Raw genomic sequence first — 23510 nt, forward strand, 5'->3', positions numbered from 1 at the left:
GTGGTAACAAGGGTAGGGGAACGCAGGGGAAGAATGGCTAAGACAGAGGAAAGATCAATTTTCACCCGACAAAAAGTTTACTTGTTAAGTAGTTCATTCTTCAAAATATATTATAATCTCCAAAAGCCGTGCTTTATTTCCTTTAAATGTAAACCAAAACTCTTATTATAACAAACACCAGAAGAACTAGAGGGTATCCAAATATCCTTAAGATCACAGAGGTGAAATAATTTGTCCAAGGAAGTGGAACCCAGCTCTTCTAGCTCCCAGGCTCATGATCGTTCTGCTGTATCAATTACTAATTTTACAGCCAAGTATTTGCAAGTGCTTTTCTGGTCTACGTGGATATACATTTCCAAGTTATGATTTTCCCAGAATAAGCGCTCAATACAAAGTCAGTTCACTGTTTTTATTCACACATACTATCTCAACGACACAATGACATTTTCCAAATACCAAATCTAAAGAAACTCTTATTCTTTAAGAATCCTATGGGGAGGAAAAAAAGTGGTTGTAAATACTGATAAACGAACTCAGCTGTGGCCTGGGGCGTGGTGGGAGTGAGATGACCAGCTACATATTCAATACAAACCTTACCTCTTACTTGATGCACAGGAATTAACTTTCCAGCCAGCATATCATAGACATAAAGAACCTTGCTGTGGGTACTCGTGGCTAAAACCTCTTCTCCATTAGCACTAAAACAAGCCTTAAAAATGGGAAACTTTTCCAAATAGATGCTCTGGATTTTAGGATTTGTTTTTCCATCAACCTACAACAAAGTACAAAACATTCCTTTTGGTAATTTCCATAGACCCTGTACCCTGGCAGTACACTTTGCACTACAAGTCTTCATTTAAAAATGCATACCTGAAATAGTGACACAGTGTTATCCAGTCCAGCGACCATCACGACCTGTGCACAAGGATGGAACTGCACAGAGGAGATCCGAGCAGTGGTTGGACGCTCAGCGTTAGCATGTTGGCAGTTCTTCATCTATGGAAAAATAAAGCTGGAATTTTATCAATTCAAATGAGTTAACACTTTCTTTAAAACAGGAATAAAAGACATTATAAAGTAGCTGATAAGGCAGAAAAAAGTGTACTGGAACGGTAACCAGAAGACCACAGCTCTGCTACCAACTAGCAAGTCATTTTACAACACAATAATTCATTTCTACCATCTTTCAAATGAGGGGATTAAATCACTAAGGTCATGGAGCACCAGTATACGATCATTTCCCCAAGATACACCCATCTGGGTTAGGAGACTTTGATTTCCAGGGAAACTTTACTTAAAACTCTTACTCTGGCACCTTTGCGTTCATGGCACAAAATAAGAGGCACTATGTGGTCGTCCCCACGGTTCTATGGTTGGCATGGATTGCTTATCTTCTCCTCTCAGGGTACACGGTTGCTATTTTAAAGTAATGGTGATCTCATACTATTATTTCAAGTATTTTCAGTTATTTCTCTGTTTTTACAGGTCTTTCCTTCTGCACTAAAAATTCAATTATATTAAAAAAAAAGTGAGTATTATATGTATGCTTTGTTTGTTAAATTTCAATGGTGACTATCTTTTTTTTTTTAAAGATTTTTATTTATTTATTTTGTCCCCCCAAACCCACCGCAGATAGTTGTATGTCATAGCTGCACATCCTTCTAGTTGCTGTATGTGGGACACGGCCTCAGCATGGCAAGAGAAGCGGTGCGTAGGTGCGCGCCCGGGATCCGAACCCAGGCCACCAGCAGCGGAGCACGCGCACTTAACCGCTAAGCCACGGGGCCGGCCCTATGGTGACTATATTTTCAATGAAGGTGAATTCACCCTATGAGGAGCTAAATGAATTGTCTTAAGGTGGGCAGAGACAAAATCACTGTCTCCTAATAATTTACCATAATAGGGTCCCCTCCTCCATCTAAATACACATGCTACCATTTATATTATAATGGGAAAAAATAACTTTGTCAGAGAGAGATCTGTTCTTTTGACAGAGAGTTGACTGAAGCACTGAGCTGGGAAGGCACCTGGTTACCACAACGAACAAGCCAGACACACTGATGAGTTAGAAAGTAACTAGTGTAGGCCATTTAGACAGGATGGCCAGGAGAGACTTTTCTAAGGTGTCATTTGAGCAGAAAGGTAAGAATGAGTTGACCATCAGCAGTGCTTGAAGAACAGACAGGAGTAAGGAAGAGAAAGAGCAGTTTCTGAGGCAAGAAAGGACTCGGCATGTTCAAGAAACAGAAAGAAGGCCTGTGTGGCTCGAGGAGGGAATAAGGGGAAAGAGGTCTCAGATGAAGTTTTAGACATAGGAAGAAGCCAGATCAGGAAGGGCAGTGTAGACTACGATAAGGAATTCAGAAGTTTTCAAAAAGCAATGAAAAGTGACATGACCTGATCTTTTATTTTTAAAAGATCCCTCTGGCTACTATATGAAGAACAGTTTAGGAAGAAGTCAAAGTGGAAGTGGGGAGACTAGTCACAAATCTACTGCAGTACACAGGGTGAGAAATGACAGCAGTATGAACTAGGCTGGTGCCAGCAGACATGAAGAGAAATGCAAAGGAGAAAACAAATAGGATTCCTAACAGATTCCTGGAGACATAATTTAATCTTCTTGATCATTTTTCCAAAAGGAAAAAAAAACTAAAGTATTTACCAAGGCAAAACGACAGCATTTAATCCCACAGATAACAGGAATCCATACATTTGTAACTGGGAAGCACACTGGATTTCAGAGGTAATTAACTGGATAGGCCCAACTTTACTCTCACTCACCTTTAAGATTCCTTTAGGAAGAGAAGTTGATGTGGATATGAAATTCCCAGTCCTTTGCAACAAATCATCTTCATCCTCTTCACTTTCATCTAAGTCAAACAAACCCACAAGGCTGATCTTTAGAATCAATGAGATGGCCATTACCTACCCCAATGTCTACATTTCAAACTTCAACTCCCCTCCCAGCCTTCCAACCGCAATACTTTATTCAAGCTGCAACTGGAAAAACAGCAAAATAGATTTGAAAGAAGAAAAAGATGACACAGAGCTCAATATATATGGTTAAAATCAAAGCCTGACTCCGGAATGAAAGACACACATTCACAGACGGTGACTAAAACAAGATGAAATGAAATAAAGTCCGCATTTAATTTAAAAAGAACAACTCATAATTGTGGCAAAACTGGCAAAAGGGTAGACAGCAGATCTAGCTTAACAACTCACATGAAAAAGAACTAGAACTCATGGTTGACTGAAAGATCAATGTCAGCAAACTGTGAATCAGAACTTCAAACAGAGCTAATAGGGCTGCTTTTCCACTAGAGACGACTAATAATTCTAGTAAAGAAAGCTGAGAAGCTGAGCAGTTTTTAAACTGCTCATGGGGCTAAGAGGGCAAAAACCAGCACTAAAATCTCTCTAAGGTTCTCAAGGGGGTCTGGTAAATGACCAGGCTTTGGGTCGGGGCCAGAAAAGGCTACACCTAAGATTAAGGGTGAAATCAAAGAACTATAAGAAAATCTTCCAGGAACTGAAACCCAGCTTTGAATCCTCACAATCCCTCACTGCAATAAGATGCTCTGGCATTGCTAGTGCCCCTTGCCCAGCCACCTACCCAGAAACAAACATACAAATTCTCTGAGAAAAATATTACTGTCCTAAACCTCTAATTAATCAATACTATTTTTCATATACAATATCCAGCACTCAATGAAATACAACCAGAACAAGGTAAAATAACTTGACTGAAAACCTAACGAAAAACAGACAATCCTGGCAGGAGATCTAGATAATGGAGTTACCAGACATAAACTTTAAAAATATTATGTTTAATATGTTCAAGAGGGGCTGGCCCCGTGGCTTAGCGGTTAAGTGCACGCGCTCCGCTACTGGCGGCCCAGGTTCGGATCCTGGGCGCGCGCTGACGCACCCCTTGTCCAGCCATGCTGAGGCTGCGTCCCACATACAGCAACTAGAAGGATGTGTAACTATGACATACAACTATCTACCGGGGCTTTGGAGACAAAAAGGGAAAAAAAGGAGGAGGATTGGCAATAGATGTTAGCTCAGGGCCGGTCTTTCTCAGCAAAAAGACGAGGATTGGCATGGATGTTAGCTCAGGGCTGATCTTCCTCACAAAAAAAAAAAAAAATATGTTCAAGAATAATGAAAGACAAGATTCAGAATTGAGCCAGAGAACCAGACTATTAAAAAAAGAACCAAATGGGGGCCGGCCCCGTGGCTTAGCGGTTAAGTGCACGCGCTCCACTACTGGCGGCCAGGGTTCGGATCCCGGGCACACGCCGACGCCCCGCTTCTCCGGCCATGCTGAGGCAGCGTCCCACATACAGCAACTAGAAGGATGTGCAACTATGACATACAACTATCTACTGGGGCTTTGGGGAAAAAAAGGAGGAGGACTGGCAATAGATGTTAGCTCAGAGCCAGTCTTTCTCAGCAAAAAGTGGAGGATTGGCATGGATGTTAGCTCAGGGCTGATCTTCCTCACAAAAAAAAAAAAAAAAAACCAAATGGAAAATTCTGGAACTGAAAAATACAGTAATTAAAATTAGGACCCCAAAGGATGTTTTTAACGGTATATCAAAATTAGTTGAGAGAATTAGTGGTCTGAAAAATGGATCAGAAAAACATATCCAGATGAAAGTCCAGAAAGCAAAAAAGATACAAAATACAGAAAGGAACACAGAATATATATTGTTTAAAAAAATTAACATACATGTTAATTGGTATCCCAGAAGGAAAGGAAGACTGGAATAAAAGTATGTGAAGAGATAATAGGCAAGAATTTCCAAAACTTAGAAAAGACATCAAGCCAGATTCAAAAGCCCTATGAAGACCAAGCGGAATACAATGCAAGCTAAAAAGATTGAGGGGGATAAATTAACAATCAAACAATCCAAAATATTAACAAATTACTGTTGATTTTTGAAGGTGTATGATGATAGCACTGTAGTTACATTTAAAGAGGGGAATGATACTCAGTGAAGTATTTATAGATAAAAATAACAAACTACATGTTGGAGACAGCTGTGAAGCTTGGGTCTGGTCACCACTCTGCCAATAAGAAGTATACCTTAGTCAAGTCTATTTTATCTTTTTGAACTTCACTCTCCCTCATCTGTAAAATGAAAGTTTCGGACTAGGATATCCCAGATGGTAGCAGACTGGCTAACTGTTGACCTAATTCATTTCCTTTCCTTCTAGACACAAAGACAAACTACATTTCCTGGTATCTCATGCAGTGAATGTGGCCTTGTGACTGAATTCTGGCCAACAAAATGCAGATGAAAGTATCATGCACCACTTCCAGGACAGGCCAATGAAAACCTCCCTAGGGTGAGCCTCTCTCTCTTTCCCTATAAGCCAACTGGATGTCAACATCTTGGGCAACTTTGAAAGACCCAGCCTGAAGATGGCAGAACCTCTATAAACTTAGGTCCCTGAAGTAGATCATCACCTTCTCACCACCCTAATTTTGCTCACATAAAAAAAAAACAACTTCTTAAGCCAGAAGGAGAAAGACAAACACCGTATGATCTCACTCATATGTGGAATATAAACCAACACATGGACAGAGAAAACCGTACTGTGGTTACCAGGGGCAATTGGGGTGGGGGGTGGGCACAAGGGGTGAAGGGAGTCATATATATGGTGATGGACAAACAAAAATGTACAACCCAAAATTTCACAATGTTAAAAACTATTAAAACATTAAAAAAAAAAAAAAAAACTTCTACTGAATTAAGCCATGAGGATCTGGGTGGTTTTCTTTTTTAACAGCTAGCATAACCTTATCTATAATTACATGGATCTAAAATGCTGTGGTTCTGTGAACGCAGCATTCTAAAACAAAATTTTATTTTGTCCACGAGGGCAAATTGGTGACCCAGGGTATAAAAATTATGTCACGTAAAAAAAGGTTAAAGGACAAGGGATGTTTAACATGTTAAAAAAGCAAACTTGGAAAGAGATTTCTCAAATAACAGAAGAGTTTTATATGAAAGGGAGGTAAGATTATGTATCTTCAAAAGGTAGCACTGTAGAGTGTACGGAGGTAAATCTCAAAATAGGAAAAAATTCTAAGAATTAGTTCTTAAAGAAAAGAGGAAAAGGGGAAGAAATAGTCCAGTAAAGAGTACAACATTATTTGATATATTTAAGCAGAGGCTAAATTATCACCTAACAGATGTTATAGAGAAGATTCTTGTAGTGGATCAAGTCAGGCTACCATCACTAATATTCCTTCCACCTCTAAAAGTATCTGGCTGGAAACCAGAAGGTAACTTTCTACTTAATAACAGATGGAGTTTTCTAATAGAATTATATAAAACAACTGGTTCCTTGTATGGCTTCCCTGTACTTGAATACCATGAGGACTGACCGGGATGGGGAGAAGGGAGGGAGAGGCGGTGGTGGTAATCAAACAGAAGCTCACCAGATATCAAGGATGCTAAGGAAGGAGCTCCTGCATTATGTGGAGGATACACACTGGACGCCCTAAAAGATTTCACAGGTCAATTCCAAGTCCAAAATTTACAGCTCCAAGCACACAAATCAGATCTTAACTAAACTATCCATATTTATAATATCTCAAGTCAACAATCTAAAAAGCAGAAAATAGTTATGGTACAAACCAAACTTAAAACTTGGAGTTGAAAAATAAGTTTTTACAAAGTGACTAATCATCTGGGGCCGGCCCTGTGGCTTGGTGGTTAAGTGCGCGCGCTGCGATGCTGGTGGCCCGGGTTCGGATCCCGGGTGCGCATCGAGGCACCACTTCTCCGTTCATCCTGAGGCCGAGTCCCGCATACAGCAACTAGAAGGATGTGCAGCTACGACATACAACTATCCACTGGGGCTTTGGGGGGAAAAAAATAAAATAAATACAATCTTTAAAAAAAAAAAAAGTGACTAATCATCTGCGCCTGACCTGACATGTGCTCCTTAGGAAGACATCTCACTTCCTAGTGGACAGCTAGATTAGCTGCCAATGTCTTCAGAAGGGGCTCTGAATCAAGAACTCATTTTCCCTTAATCCTATGCCATAATGCAACATAATTCTGTTGAGATAAAACATAAAATTCATCCATTATTGTCCTTACAGTAGAGAATATGCTATTTAGTTAACCTTACACTACTGTAAAAGGGCTTCCCTCAGAGAAATGGTAGACTTCAAAACCAGACATTTAAAACAAAAAAAGATGTATTTGAAACACCAGGTTTTAACAAGCCTTATGAGAAAACTCAAATAACAGGATAGGACTAGGGACTTATTTACTACCTTAAACAGAGGTATCAACACTCACCATCTGAAGATGTTTTCCGCTTCTTAGTCTCAGCCCAGGCAGGCACTCCCCCCATGGCATGCTGGAATCTAATCAAAAATAAAAAAAATTTTTTGGTAACCATTGTATGTAAAAAGAGCTTGACACATCTAAAGAGTGTAGGTCAGACCACCCTTGAGAACATGTGTAGAATCTCTTCCAAAGAAGTTGTTATCTTTTAAGAACAGAAGGGCTACTCACACAGACTAAGTCCCGACCTGCCTACATTAGAAACGTACATGAACCTCAACCTTCTAAACTAGGCCTGGATACAGGACACCTGGATACATATTTGTTGTTAATTACTTACATCTAGTTACACAGTTGTCTTATTTGCTCATATCAACACATCCCAGATCTTGGGACCAAGTAAAGAAGTCTCTTTGTGCTTATAAACCAATGTTATAGTACACAGAGTACACGAGAGAACACATCTGAAAGAAAATGACCAGACTGGTACAAATATACAAAACATGAGTGTTTTGTTCTGGAAAAAGTAAGCTTTAGGAGAAGCATGATAGTTATATTCTGAAAGACTGGTATCTGGAAGAGTGCAAAGAGTCATTTTAATTATTTAATGCAGAAGTAGAGACAAGCCCACCAAACTAAGCCCACTAGCCAGAAACAACTAGAAAACTGGACAAAATACATGAAACTGCTTTCAGAAGGTCGAGAACAGGCAACATAGGACCGTGATCCCTGAAAAGAGAATAACAAGGTAAGCCTATCATCACCAAGATTTTCCCCTGAAGGCATATTTATAAGACCCCGGCAAAGAGCCAAGGAGAAAAAGCTCACACTTGAAGCGGCCAAGACAACCCGAATATGAGGGGCAGTGGACTGTCGAAGGAGAAGAGAAAGAGCTCCAGAAATCCGCACAGCACTCCACAGACACTTTTGCTGAACACCAAGCTGCACACTCATAGGATGAAACTCCATGAGGTCAGGCAAAGAACTACCAGGGAGCTGTAAGCTGCACAATACCAAAGCCCACTCAAGCTCCAACCAGTCAGAGGGAAGGGCCTTACTGAGCACTCAGGGCATTCAGTAGAGATCCCAGAAAGGTCACACCTTAGTGATGGGGCTAAACCAGCCTACAGTAAATGCTACTCTAGAACAAAGCTAAAAACAAATCTTAAAGGGATCAAACTGATCTCCAAGCCAATTAACTACCTGCCAAGACAAAGTTCAACACTCATTAAAAGCAAAAAACAAAATCCAGACACTGAACAACTTAACATCCACAGTGCCCAAAATCCAAGGAAAATTACTAGACATGCAGAGAAGCAGAAAAATATGACCCATAACCAGAAGACAAATCAGTCAATAGAAACAGACACAGAAACGACAAACATGATAGAATTAGCACACAAAGACTTTGAAATAGCTAATACAAATATATTCAAGTATTTGAGGGAAGCATGAACATGAGAGGAAATAGGAACTAACCACAACAAAACAAAGGTCTTGAGCTGAAAACATCTTCTAAAGCTGAAAGATACAATATCTGAAATAATATATTCACTAAATGTGTTTAACAGATTTAAAAGACTACATATTGTATGATTTCATTTACATGACATGCTGGAAAAGGCAAATCTATAAGGACAAAAACAAGACCAGTGGTTGCCAGGGGCTGGAGGAGTCAGAGTTGAGGAGAGAGGGTTGCCTACAAATGGGTAAAAGTGAACTTTCTAGGGTGATGGCAATGTTCTATATCTTGAATCCATCTTTTTTTTTTTTTTTTTTTGCGGAGGAAGATTGGCCTTGAGCTAACATCTGTGCCCATCTTCCTCTATTTTGTATATAGGACACCACCAGAGTATGGCTTGATGAGCGGTGCGTAGGTCCGCACCTGGAATCTGAACCTGCGAACCTCAGGCCACCAAAGCAGAGCACATGAACTTAACCACTACGCCACTGGGCTGGCCCTTTGATTCCACATCTTAATTGTTGTGGTGCTTACACGACTGTTTGTGTTTAACAAAATTCATAGAATGAGACTTAAAAAGGGTGAATTTCACTGTGTGTAACTTATACCTCAATAAGCCTACTTTAAAAAAATAGTGATAATGCAATGAACCTCTAAGAATATTAAAAAGCGTTGTCGATATAAAAACAAAAATATTTTAAAATATTTTTAAAGATCTTTAAGTTTGAACTGGAAATATCAATAGATCATTATTTTAAAATATACATCATATTTCCTAGTTCTGTTCAACTAAAAGAGCCTAGAAGTTATGGAAAGAGATGGTTTACCATATATAAATGAATAAGCAAGTAAGCAATATTATCATTGATTATATTTGGGTGGTGGGATTACTAGTTCTTTCCAAATTTTTTTGGTACTTGTTGTATTCCCTCTCCCCACAAAATACTAAAATTTAATCATTTCTTCCAACAGCATTGCTCTTACTGTTTAAAAAGGGAACTCTCACTACCCAAGAAGCTGTTACAGCCAAAGACTGAGTGAATCGAAATAAACTACTGTTATAAATATCTCTTGGTTAAATCACATGATAAACGACACTTACTCTTCTTTAAGTCTCTTCTGAAGTTCCTCTTTTGAAAGTTTACTTTCACTGGCATTTTTCATCATATCTTTCCGAAAACGATTGTTCACCATGTCAACCCTAGAACAAACAGAACAGCATGCTTTAAATGATTTTTGAAGAATCAACGTAAATAGTTGGTGCCTTTAGTATTTTGGGAAAACATTTAATTGAACAATAAAGGTCAAGATTTGTAAGATGTGGAACATCTCACACGCATATTCTCCAATCTTCCCAAAACAAAAAGCAGTCTCCAATATTTCAGATCATCTAGTTTACCCTTTGAACAGCTTACATTTCAAATTCATAATGACTTATCTAGACACAGCTTATGCCATTCACCAAAATAAATTCCAAGCAAAACAAAGAGTTAAATACATAACAACCAAATCTTAAAATACTATGAAGGAAAAATACAGGCAAACACTTGTCTTTCTCTGATGAAGGATTTTTTACTGTTAAAAACAGCAAAAAAAAAAGAAAAGATTCATAAATTTGACTATATAAAAACGTAAATATTCTGAATGTCAAATATTAAAAACAAAATTAAAAGGCAAACAGAAAGCTGGGAGAAAACCTGCAATAAATTTGACAGATAAAGGTTTGAAATTCTCAATATGTAGGGAGCTGATATATGACGATCATTAAGAAACAGTCTCATCCTGCCATTTTTGACAACATGGATGAATCTGGAGGACATTATGCTAAGTGAAATAAGACAGACACAGAAGAAAGATACTGCATGACCTCACTTATATACAGAATCTAAAAAAAGTAGACTACACAGAAGCAGAAAGTAGAATGGTGGTTACCAGGGGCAGGGAGGTGGGGGAAATGGGGAGATGTTGGTCAAAGGATACAAAGTTGCAGTTATGTAGGATGAATAAGTCTAGAAATCTAATGTACAGCAGCATGACTATAGTTAATACTATATTGTATACTGGAAATCTGCTAAGAGAGTAGATTTCAGGTGCTCTAACCACAAATAAAAATAGTAACTATGTGAGGAGACAGATATGTTAATTAGCTTGCTGTAATAATAATTTCACTATGTATATGTAGAGCAAATCATGTTGTACACCTTAAATACATACAATTTTACTTAAAAAATAAAATAAATAAAAAGTAACAGTCTCCAATAATCAAAGACATAATAGAGAATACTTTTAATAAATACCAATGACTAATAACAAAAATGTTTTCTCAACACAAATTAAGTGGCTATCTCCCACCCCTTAAACCGACAAAGTCTGAAGAAAGATAAATCATTGCTTATAAGAACGGAGTGAAAAGGCAAACCTTTCAGTGGGAAGGTCAACTGGTAGAACCTCATGGTCAATCTGGCAGTATTTATCAAGAGCCTGAAAAATGTCTGTGCTCTTTGATTAAGTATTTCCACCTCAAAGAATCTTTCTTAAAGAAATAATTAGAAAAGTGGAAAAAGGTTTATGCATAAAGATGTTTATCTCATCATTAATTTATTAAAGAGAAATATCAGAACATCTGTCCAACAACAGCTATATAAATTATGGTTAATTCATACAATGGACAATAACACACCCATTTAAAAATGTTGACAGAGGCTTTTTTTTAAAAGCAGGAGAAATGCTTGCAATACAGTGGATTCTCATCTATTAAAGTACATACTGTGTGTGCTAGCTAACCTTTTTTTAGCCTTTTCTCAGTTTCAGGCATCGTGCAAAGAGCTCTACATACACTATTTCATTTAATCTCAAGAGCCTTCTGACATAGTCACTATTATTACCTCTATTTTACAAACAAGAAAACAGAGATTCTAAACATGCCCACAGTCAGTTAGGAACTGGCCAAATTAGGAGGCAAACTCAGGTCTGACAGCAAACACTGCTGTCCTAGCTATTCTATACCGCACTGAAAAGACGGGAAGAGAAGTATGCCAACATGCTATCAGTGGTTCTACCTCAGTGGTGGGATTATGAATGACTTTTCTATACTTTCCAGTATTTTTCAAATCTTTACATAATCGCATATTGTTAAAAAGAACTTTTTTTAAAACCTGCAAAATAACTTTTAAAGTACCCACAGGGATTCTGGAAGAAAAATTATGCAACTTACATTTCCTCATCTTCATCTTCTTCATCCACCCAAACCGGCTTCTTCTGAGGTGGAAAATTATCTTTTGCTTCATTCTCCACTTCCGAGTCACCTGAGTCTTCCTGTACTTCAACCTAGAGAAGACAAAACCCCCTCAAGCACTGTTTTTCATATCCTGTGGTGGCAGACAGACACACTTTGTAGTTAAGATAGCTTACAGAATGCTCTGTTTTTTACAGCCCTCTCATGAAATAATGGGACAGAATGCCACCACAGCAAATGCTGGAGGCAGAAGACAAAATGAGGAGACTAGAGAATGTCACCACACGCTGGACAGGCGAGGTAAGAGGGAACAGTCAGGGAGAGAATGTCAACATGCTCAAAGGAAAACACCAAGTAAGACAAAAACAACAAAAGGTAAGCAGACAGATGAAGGAGCAGGAAAAAGTCCACAACTACAGAAATTACGGGACCAGAGGCAGACTAACATCCAAGACAAAATAACATGATTGAATGTCGTAATTAATTAGGATTTCATATTCTTAGACACACATCTCCATTTTTCTTAAGTTCTTGACCCCCTACCTCCTTAAGAAACTTTATACTGTACAATCAAATCTAAATCCAGACCACAGAACATCCCCTGAAACATGCTTGATCTTTCCCAAAACCACACGATGATTTCTACCTACTCTATTAAGGACCTACGATCCTTCAAAACCCAACAAATCCCACCTCTCATAGACCGTTTTCCTGACTAGGAAACTGTCACACAGTCCAGTAGTTCTTCTCTATCTCCCAACTAGATTTCTGCAGCTTCTCCCATAAACACCAAAGGAGGTTCTGGCAATCAGTTGATACTTGCTAGGTCCGCCTTCATTTACCAAACTGAGTCATTCTCAGCGAGGCTTTGCCTGGCCACCCTACATGAAATTTCACAAGCCTCCTCAACACACACTTAGCTCCCTTTCCCCAATGCTTTCTTTTCGTCTTAAGCACTTGTCACTGACATAATGATTTTCACTTATCTCCTTTATCTTCTGCCTTTGCAACTAGTACATAAGCAGGGATTTTGGTCTATTACTGTGTCTCCTCCAGTGCCTAGAACAATGCCTGGGACTCCCTACCTTGGAAGAAAAGCCACGTATAGGATACAAGGAGTGATAGAAAGAGTAGAAAAATTATAATCAATTACGCAGGGTTTTCATCGCCAAAAAAAGTATCTGGCACCCAGCGGGCTCACAAATATTCGTTGAATAGACGAATAAGCACACGGTCATTCTCAAAAGCTGGCGAGACTTGGGGAGATGGTTAAAACGCAGATTCCCAGGCCCGCGCCCGCAAATTCCGATTCTACAAACGAAGTGGAACTCCCGAATCACGGCAAGATATTGATGCAGGTGATCGAACAACCACGAGGGAAGAAACCCTTCGGAGTAAGGATGGGGGAGCTGAACGCGAAAGATGCTCACGACCACAGTTCGCGAAACAAAGACGTGTTGAGCGCCTACTGCATACCAGGCGCGGCGGCTCACCCGGGGGCGGAGAAAGGCATGGTCCCCGCCCTCCGGAGACTCACTCTGGCATCCCCGGCGCCCGCGTTCTCGGGCTCCCTCCCACCTGAGGCTCCCCGGCGCCGCAGGTCGCCCAGACTCCGCCCCCGGAGGCTCGCCGCCCACCGCGCGCCCCGCCCGAGCGCGCCCAGCCCGCGCGCCGCGGCCTCCCTCACCCGCGGGCCTCGCAGACGCCGCAGCAGCGCGTCCTCGTCGTCCTCGACGTCGCCGAAGACCAGCTCCTCCAGGCACCGCTCCACGGCCGGCTTGTCCTCCTCCAGCGTTAGGCGGTTCCGCTGCCGGAGCCGTCTCTCCTCCTCCGCCGCCGCGACTGCCATCGCAGCGGCCGCTGCGCTCGGCCGAGCCGGCGGTTTCCGCTGGGATGAAGGAGCAGCCTTTCGGGGAGGCCCGCCTGGCCCCGCTCCGGTTCTGCGGTCCGGCCTCATTCGGGTCTTCCGGTCCGGCCTCGCTCCGGTTCTTCGGTCCAGTCTCGTTCGGCTCCTCCGTTCCGGCGGCATCGTTGGGTTTGAGAAGAAACGCAGGAGCTCACGTGGAACCTCACTGCGCGTGCGCCGAGGCGCCTCCCTGTCCGCGGTGGCTGAGGCCCCGGGGGGCCGGAAGGAGCCTGCGCAGCCTGCTACCACGTGACCAGCACTCTCTTCCCTACGTAACGCCCACTCTCCTCACGTGCCCCTCCCCGTATGGGAGTTCCTCCGGGAGGACCAATCTTCCGGGTGGAGGGGGAAGCGGCGTGAGCGGAGTGGAAAATTTTTTCCAACACATCGTCGCAGCTGCAGCTGATTGAAAGGAGCACAAGCAAGCCAGAGTATAAACTGAGATGATCGCGCGAAACTTCTGCTCCTCCTCCTGACTTGTTAACCAGTCGACTTAACAAGAGCCCCAATTGCGTTTCCCCCCCCTTCGTCTTGGTACGGCCCTTGGAGTACGGAGCCTGCAGAGGGTCCCACGCTGGAAGAGAGAGAGGAGGGTATGTAGGGAAGTGGGCCAATCGGGGCGCGGGTCACGGCGCAGGCGCGCTGGGGAGGGAGGGCTATGCTAATGTTGTTGATATCCTGGGGCCACCCGAGTTAAAGGGGGGAAATCCGGGGGCTGCCGCAGCCGCCACCGGTCTGGGCCCAACCGGGGGCCCCCTGTAGTCGCCGTAGTCCCGGGGAGAGGCGCCTGCCCCCAGCTCGGGGAGGGGGCGCCGCGGGCCCGGGGAGCACGGACAACCCCTACCCATGAGGCCCTGATGGAAAACACAAAGGATCTGGTGAGAGCCGAGCGCGGCAGCCGCTTTGTGTGCCAGGTGGGGGGGACGCCTGCAGCTCCCGACCCCCAGGAACCCCTGCAGCTCCCTGACCCCGCTCCCAGGCCTGCTTCTCCATCTCACGCCCCCTCCATCTCCGGAGCCCCCCTCCCCCTACCGGCCGTTAAACGATTCAGGGGTTCCCCTCCCCCCACCCTTGCAGCCCCGGACTCGTCGGGGTTCTCTCTAACCCTCTCCACTCTCTGGAAGAAAAATTTTAGAAGAAAGTTTTTCTCTGCGTCCCGCCTCCCCTACCCCTTCAGCTCTGGCTGGGGGGGAAAGGCTGGATTTGAGACTTTTCCTTTTTTGCCACCCAGGGTAGGAGAGTGTTCTCACTTCCCCCAGGGGGTCATAGTTTTGGTGCTTTGCAGGGGAAGGCGCCTGTCCGCTTTGGGGCGAGTGCCGCGAGACATTTTGCACGTGGAGGTGGAAATCTTGAAAGGGGGCGGGGTGGGCAGATGTGGGAGGGAGAGGTGGGAGTGGTGTTTAGGAAGCAGCCGCCTGGGCCGCTTATTTAACAGGGTTCTAAGTCGGTGGGCTTCTACGACCGTTGCGTTCTCTTGTGTGAAATAAGAATCCTAACATTTCAGAGTCGGAAGAGACATTAGAGGTCACCCAAAGCAGCCGTCCCCTCTGCAGCCTCTCTGACAAGTGGTAGGTAGTCTGGCCTCTGCTTAAACCCTACAAACACTGAGCGCTCACTGCTGCCCAGGAACCCCAGTCCGTTTTTCAGTTGTTCTCGTTGTTTGTCTGCCCTTATTAGACCCTTCAGTCTCATTCATGTGCTTGTTAAGTTGCTCCGTTTTTTACTTCTCAAATTTTCTCTCACATCCTCCTCACCCACCCACTGCTCGTTGGCCTATATTTTGTGTGCCAGGAAAGAACAGCAGGGAAGTGGAGGAAGGAGGATTTGAGAGATAGTGAGGGCCAGCTGAAAACTTTGCTGGGTCAGTTTCAAATGTGGTGGCTTATATGTCTGAGAACGGCTATTTTTCAACAGGAAGCTTGGGAATTACGGTCTGGGATTTCGTGGCTGTTTTCTCTCGCTAGTGCATGTTTTCCAGGTTAGAAATTTCAGCATCATCTGTATAGTTCCTGTGTCTGAAAGCACATTTGCCTGTTGCCTAAATCGCTCCCTAAGGATGCCTAAAATTGCCTCTTGGGGATAGTACTGAAGCTGTTAGAAGCATGTCCTGGTAGAGGGACGGTCAGTAGAAGTGCTCCTCCTTCCCCTTCTTGACCTATGTGTTCCTTTCAAGCTGGGTTTCCTTCTCAGGGCCCCTCCTTCACAATGCTTTTGTTTCTTTCTTTTCTTTTCTTTTCTTTTTTAACTCTTAGGAGATTTGGAATTTTTGTAACACTTTAGTAGTTGCTTAGAGTTTGCAATGTTTTTCATGCTCCTTACATTAGTATACACCAGTATTTATCACTCAGTTGTTGAGATAGTTCAGTTCTTGCTATTGTCACTTAGTGTTTTTCTAATGTTCTCCTTCATTTGGTGAGCTACGTTGCCTCCAAAAGTTTTATTGGTATAAGAATCTTGGGGGCACATAGTTTCTTCTTCCTAATATGGTAAAGTGGGAGTCAAGACATAACAGATAAAATGTAGAAGTCATGAATCTGGTCTAAAAGCCAGAGAATAAATTTCAGTTTAAACACCCGGTCCCCTGTTTAAAATGTTAGAGCAGAGGCCTTTTTTTCTCTCTCCCATTTATGACTTAGAGACTGTTGCTCTGCTCTAGTGTGCTTAGGCTGTATTTTTTTTTTTTTCCCCGTTTGTTTACCTCAACACCAATGAGTGTTTAGAAAGAAAATAGCTCTCTTTTTTTGCACCACCTCCTCTGAATAACAAGTAGCTTCTATTTATATAAAACCCCATCCTCAAGGCTTCTGGTGCCTTGCAAATTATGGCAAAAACTATCTTGAATAAGTATCTGTTCATAAGTATGTTATGTTGGGCCATGTTTTTTAACATCCAATTTTTAATTTTATACAAACTTTGACTTATAATATTTCCTCTAAATCTAGTCACTGGAATGTAACGTGGAAATGAATACTGGATACTGAAAAAAACTGATAGAGCTGTATAATTCTGTCTTTAAAGTTTTAATTAGTGAGTTCCAAGTTATTTTCCTGCTTTAAACATGAACTGTCATGACTTAAGTTGACTGACTTTGGAGACATTTGCATTCTAAAGGTACTAGACAGGAACAACTGGTTTTATTTTTAAAGAAGACAGTGTTATAGTTTTTATGGCTGGTTATATGTTGACCTGATTAGTGTCTAAACTGTCCTAGATGTTCAAATGCTTCTAATCCTTCAGTTACACTGGAAATTAAAACAAAGCAATTTAAGTTGTTTTAGAATATAACATAGTAGTGAAAAAAGGTAAAACTATAGCTTAGACGTGAAAACAGCATATTAATGTCATAAATACTAAACCACTAAATTACTATGAGTCACAAGTACTCAGTAGTTTGAGTGACCACATTCTAAAATTAGACAAGTCACTATTCTTTTGGTTGCTCTTTGTTTCTCTATTTTTCATCCTTAAAATGTTTGCTAAATAAGATTTAACCTTTTCACATTTATAGTTTTAAGGTAAACCAGTTAAAAATGTATCATTAGTTTCAGGATTTCAAATCCAAGAGAAAGATAAAAACATCAGGACAAAGAAGAGGAAGGACTTAAAATAGTTAAAACAAGCTAAGATATGCCTGCTAACACCAGGGTATTCTTAACTGTCCAAGGTTACCTTTAATTTTATACCGAGATGGCAGATTGGTTTAGATTTAATCATGATTTTTTAATAAATCTTTTTTTTTAGAATTTTTTCCACATAAATTTAGAATGTCTCTTCTTGCTTTGCTGGAACCCATAAGCAAGAGTGGAAAGAAAATAATTCCATTTGAATACACCCAGAATTTAGGTGGAATGGAGTGATATAGAAAGAGGGGCACTGGGAGACTAGTATAGAGTTTCAGTTCTGCCACTAACTAGCTTCCTGGCACTTGTTGGACAAGATCCTGTGCCTCAGTTTTCTCTTCCTCACAGTTGAAGGCTTAGTCTAGAATCAGCGTTGTCCAGTAGAACTTCCTACAATGATGGAAATGTCCATCATTGTGCTGTCCAGTAAGGTAGCCAGTAGCCACATGTGGCTATTGAGTGCTTAAAAGGTAGCTAGTGTTGACTGAGGAACTCAATTTTTCTATTATTATTATCATTGATTTAATCAGTGTGAATTTCAGTAGCCACGTATCTGCTGTACTGGACATGCACATAGAGAACAGGTATTTTCCAAGCTTAACTAATTGCTAGAGTCTCCTCCTGGGGCGCTTGTAAAAATACAAACCTTTCCCCTGGAGGTTACCATTCAGAGGTCTGCAGTGGGGCCTGGGAATCTGTGTTTTTTTGTGTTTTGTTTTTCCCCAGAGCCCCAGTACATAGTTGTATATTCTAGTTGTAAGTCCTTCTAGTTCTTCTGTGTGAGCCACCACCACAGCATGGCTACTGACAAACGAGTGGTGTGGTTCGACCCTTGTGAGCCAAACCCAGGCTGCACCGAACTTTAACCACTAGGCCATCAGGGCTGCCTCTGGGAATCTATGTTTTTAATGCAGGCCCTGGAAAGTATTTTATCAGATTGGTTAGGGAAACACTGCATTAGAAGATTTCTGGGCTCCCTTCTGGTTCTCACTTTAGTATTGATAACTTAAAATTTGGTGTAGTAGAAATGAGCTCTGGACAGAGTTGGCAAACTGGCCAGGCTCTAGCTCTGCCACCTCCTGACCTGTGATCTTGGGCAAGTTGGCTTATCTCCTGGAGCTTCATTTTCCTCATCTAAAATATGGGCCAAACATGAGCCTTGCCTCCATCCCAAGGTTTCTGTAAACCTCCAGTCAGATGTGATGACCACTGTATAAGAAAATGTAAGCTGCTATAAATGGTAATTAAAATGTTAAGATATCTTCCCAGAATCCCTTTTTCTTTTTCCCTTTTCACTGTATTTTCTAATTCCTACTTCTCTTCTTAGAGAACTGGTTGTATACAGTGTTCATTAGTTAATTTAGTGATTTCTTGTCCTCCGAACTATTTGGTCATAGTTTACAGTCTAGTCGTAGGGCATGCATATTAAATCTAGCACTTTTTTGTATTTCTGGTGCTTAGCATAATGATTTGTATATATTGCTCAATAAATATTGGATACTGCCATCTATTACTTTACTTTTAGACTTAGGAAGTTTAATTAGCTAGTTTCAGATTATTTTATACACCAGAGAAATAACCCCCTTGTGTACACGTATATGTTTTACCCTATTTTAATTGTTGCATCAATACCCTATAGTTATTATCGTTCAATCATTGTATATCTTTTGAGCAACGGCTCCAAATATATTTTTAAAAGATAAACACCAAGAGAATATCATCATTTTACATCAGTGTATTTAGGTTGTATCACTGAATAATCTGTTTAACATATTGTCACTATATTAACATTATAATAAATGATCTAGTTTGATTGCACAAACTACATTTGCACTGCAGTCCCAGCCTTAGTATGAATTCTGTTATGTGGGGTAGAATTGGTAGCTGATAATGACCTTAAAGATGCTCTAGGCCACTGTGTTTCAGACTTAATTTTGACATGATCATCTTATTTTTAATTAGCTTTTCAGGTTCATACTTAAGGATTCATAGCTTTCTTCTGAAGAACTGAAAGCCCGTTCATGTGAATTATTTTATTTTATCATACATCCTTCCTGTGTGGTAAGTGGTGTTTTCCTTATTTAGAAGAGAGGGAAACTGAGACCCAAGTAATTGTTATATCCAAAGTCCTAAGTGATAGAACCAGAACTTGAACCCAAAGAGGTAGAAATTTTTATTTCTTATAGATCAGAGAATAGCTTCCCTTTGCTCACTGTTGCTTTAAATCTTAGAATGTGTAGAACATGGTTCTCTCCTGTCATTCCCTGGTACTTTTCAGTTTCTCTGGGTGGTTATTCAGGATATTATTGCTTTTGCTTTCCTCTTGATTGTATCATTGACATGACTTTATTCTTTCTTTCACGTTGAATTTGTGGGAAACAAAAACCCAGTAATCCCAAATCCTTACAATTTACTCTCCTCCTAATAGTAAGCTTAGAAAGAATGAAGGCGTTTCTGGTGAGGACAGTGAAATGTATCACTATGCCAGACTGTGCTTTCCATCCTGATGCTGGAACGAGGACAAGACCGGCAAGAGCTAAATAGATCTCTAGCTCCTGCTGAGTCCAGTCATCATAGAATGTCTGTTAATTCTTATTTTGAACTTTGTGAGTTCACACATACAACTTTCAGATTTAAAGTTTTAGGAAACATATTCCGTGAGTAAATTTATAAAACTTTGAAAAGTGTATGGGCCACTGCCCCCTATTGGTTTGAATGATGGAGAGTTGGTTAACTTTTGATGAATTTATCCATATTGAAATTATAGTGTTATTACTTGGTTGCATATTTATACTTGTTTGCATTTAGAATCTCACATATTTTCTGTAAAATTTCTCCTAGAAAAGTTTACATTTTTATTGGAACTTCTTGCTGATTATTCCAGTAAGTTAATGGTTACACCTTTTAATTCTTTTATGGATTTTATAGGGAGGAAGGTTCATCAGGGTGACACTTACGGTAGAGAAATGAAACTCTTCTGTGGTTTGTGACTCCTTACATTTTGTCACTATAAAAACCTCTTTTTTGAGGTTATTTTTATTTTTCATTACAGAAGTATTACACATTTGCTGTTTTAAAAAAGAAGATGAAGAACATAGAAAAGTTAAAATTATCCTCCCACCCCATTTTCACCCAACTGTTAATAGTTTAGCTAGTCCCTCTAGGATCTTTCTAAATGCATATAGAAACAAACATAGATATATCAATCTGTGCATATACCAGCATATATTGTTTCTTTTAATAAAACGTCATACTACTCATATTTTGTAATTTACTTTTTTCACTCAGTATTTTACCTATTGCTAATCATTCTCCTACTGATGGTTAGATTGCCTCCAGGTTTTTTTGTACTATTACATTATCACTGCAAAACACATCCTTCCATGTGGATTCTTGTGTCCTGTCAGTATTTCTGAAGGACAGATTCCTTAAAGTGGAATTACCTGGTCAAAAGGAATACTCATTTTTTTGTTTGTTTTCATAAGTAATGTCAAATTGCCTTCCAAAAAGATGGCATAAATTGGCCTTCCTACCGAGTGTATATGAGTGCTATTTCTCCCACACGTAAATTTACCAATGCCAGATACCATCAATCTCAATCTTTACCATTTTAATGAATTTTAAAAAGGTAGTTTATACTTTATAAAAATTAACTTTTATTTTCATAAAAGTAATATGTGCATTTGATAGTACAATGTTAAACAATGATAAAAATACCTCCAGAAACAGATCCCTTGCAGCAGTCTTTTTCTCTTCCCAGTTCAGTTCTCATGCCACAACTACTTTTAATTTTTTTAGCTTTTTCATCTAGTGTCTATCTCCGTAATTCTAAATATTAGGCTTACCTTACTCAGTGTATGAATTTTAGATAATATCTTTTGACTTCCTCTGTGGTGGATGAGAAATTACCACATGTGCCCTAATATTAGGTGAGGTTTCCTCACCTGCAATCATCCCTTCACCTTGTATTCAAGGCCTTAAATAGTCACCTAACATGATTTCTCAGTTTTATTTTGAAAAGTGTCCAACAAAGCACATTACCTGAAACAGTTTTATTTGATTCTTGTTTTCTATACTTTCAGAAGTTAGCTGACAGAACCATAATTAAGAAAAAAAGAGAAAGGAGGTTAAAATTTAACATAGATTTAAGATTATTCTCTTGATTCATATTGCCAGTGTTCATTTTAGCTGTGTGACCTCGAGCAAGTTGCTTAGCCTGTTTGAGCTTCTGCTCCCTCCTCTGTAAAGTGAGAGTAATGATAGTTGTAAGGAAGAGATGCATTACTACACCTTATGTGCTCAAAGTGTGCCTAGCACATACTAAGCATCTATGAATGTTAGTTGTATTAATATCATAAAAGACCTTTTACAAATCACTAGCAAAAGTAGTCCGATAAGAGGATATTACGGAATTTACAAATAAACTATAGGGCAAAATGTGTTTCTAAACCAAATTAGATGATGATGATGAAGACTTACTCTGGAAAACATGATATAAAAAGTGGATCTAATGATAACAGGTGAAGTGTTGCAAAAAATGGCAAAAGCCACATTTCTAAAATAATATATTCTAATATACTACTGAAATATATATGTAAGACTTCCAGGTCTGGAGAACAATGGCAGCAGCCTGATCCAGTTTTCCCACCCACCTTCCTATAAACCTATAAAACCAACAAAGAGCACATAATAAGTCACACATCACCCGTGTCTTGAGCATTATTAACAAACAGATTACCACAATCTTCAAATTACCTGTAAGTAAAGAAATAAATTAGATTCCGTGAGCTCCTTCTGCCCATTCCCAGGGATGTGAAGAGTGGGAAAGGGAATGCTTAACAGATTCACTGAAAGAGTTTAGGGGCATGGAAGACTTAGATGAAGGACAAAATATCATTTCTTAAAGAGAAAAATCCAACACTAAGTTCCAAAATACTGAACATAGGTTTGAAATTGGATAGTTCACAGCTCTAGCCCTGAAGAAGAGCTTCAAAGTAAGCAGTGCCATAATTGGTAACCTTAAATTATAGGGAAGGGATGGAGACTTGGAGACATGGAAGTGAAGAGAAAGAAGGAAGAAGAAAAAATGAATAATCCTTTAGGAAAAGAAAGAGAAAATAAACTCGAGAGTATTTTTGATCTAGGAACTCTGACCATGAAATGAATAGAAATAGAAAAGAATGGACCACATCCATGGAGAACTATTATAAGAAAAAACAGACGATGTGAATCAAAGCATTTCAACTGATGAAAATCTCTTCCCCCAACCCCCAAAAAGAGAAAAACGTGAGGCAGAAGAAAATTGACACAACACTCAAAATGAAGTAAAACATCCTCAAACCAATGTTTGGAGATATGGCAGGGGAAAAAAACCACCTTGAATCAGAAATATAAAACTAAGAAAGGAACAAAAAACAGGAAGAAATAAAGTCAGAGTAGATTAAACTTAGAAAAGAGAAGGAAAAAACAAAATTGTGTTAGAAACAAAGACTGAGTTGTATGGTTCCCACTGAACAATAGATTCGAATGCAAATATAATAAAAGACATTGAAGAAAAGCAGGAAAACAAGAGAATGAAAATGGGATTCATTTTTTTTAATTGAGAGTTTAAATGGAAGATAGATCCAAAGAGTCTAATGTCGGGCTGGCCCCGTGGCTTAGCGGTTAGGTGCGTGCACTCCGCTGCTGGCGGCCCGGGTTTGGATCCTGGGCGTGCACCGACGCACCGCCTCTCTGGCCATGCTGAGGCCGCATCCCACATACAGCAACTAGAAGGATGTGAAACTATGATGTACAGCTATCTACTGGGACTTTGGGGGAAAAAAATAAATAAATAAAATTGACAAAGAGTCTAATGTGTGATTCATGCCCCTCAAGAAGGGAAAAGAATAAAACTATAATTTTTACAGCTTTAATGCAAGAAAACTCTCTGGAAATAAAAGATCTGAATATGTACATCAAAAGTTCATAC

General features: G+C 40.3%; 2 protein-coding genes across 14 annotated transcripts in view; one reads left to right on the forward strand and one right to left on the reverse strand.

Annotated features, from left to right (window-relative positions):
• The window catches only part of UTP18 (UTP18 small subunit processome component), a 37239-nt gene extending 23197 nt beyond the window's left edge, over positions 1 to 14042 (reverse strand). For both annotated transcript variants that reach the window (XM_087440971.1, XM_004434739.3), the window contains exons 1-7: positions 13701 to 14042; positions 11993 to 12105; positions 9881 to 9979; positions 7329 to 7396; positions 2782 to 2870; positions 871 to 996; positions 598 to 772 (exon numbers count right to left, since the gene is read on the reverse strand). In XM_087440971.1, the coding sequence (XP_087297097.1) occupies positions 598 to 772; positions 871 to 996; positions 2782 to 2870; positions 7329 to 7396; positions 9881 to 9979; positions 11993 to 12105; positions 13701 to 14042 (1012 nt within the window). The remainder of the gene's footprint in view (positions 1 to 597; positions 773 to 870; positions 997 to 2781; positions 2871 to 7328; positions 7397 to 9880; positions 9980 to 11992; positions 12106 to 13700) is intronic.
• Positions 14043 to 14105: 63 nt separating this feature from the next.
• Positions 14106 to 23510, forward strand: part of MBTD1 (mbt domain containing 1) — a 58343-nt gene continuing 48938 nt past the window's right edge. For 2 of the 12 annotated variants that reach the window (XM_087440960.1, XM_087440970.1), the window contains exon 1: positions 14568 to 14797. In XM_087440960.1, coding sequence (XP_087297086.1) covers positions 14777 to 14797 — 21 coding nt within the window. In that variant the 5' untranslated portion in view covers positions 14568 to 14776. Of the gene's footprint in view, positions 14513 to 14565; positions 14798 to 15423; positions 15488 to 19501; positions 19601 to 23510 lie in introns of those variants that run through there. The other 10 variants (XM_087440962.1, XM_087440961.1, XM_087440966.1 and 7 more) reach the window with 10 other exon arrangements.

This window comes from Ceratotherium simum, chromosome 16, assembly GCF_057802395.1.
Source record: "Ceratotherium simum simum isolate JZ-2026a chromosome 16, ASM5780239v1, whole genome shotgun sequence".
NCBI lineage: Eukaryota > Metazoa > Chordata > Mammalia > Perissodactyla > Rhinocerotidae > Ceratotherium > Ceratotherium simum.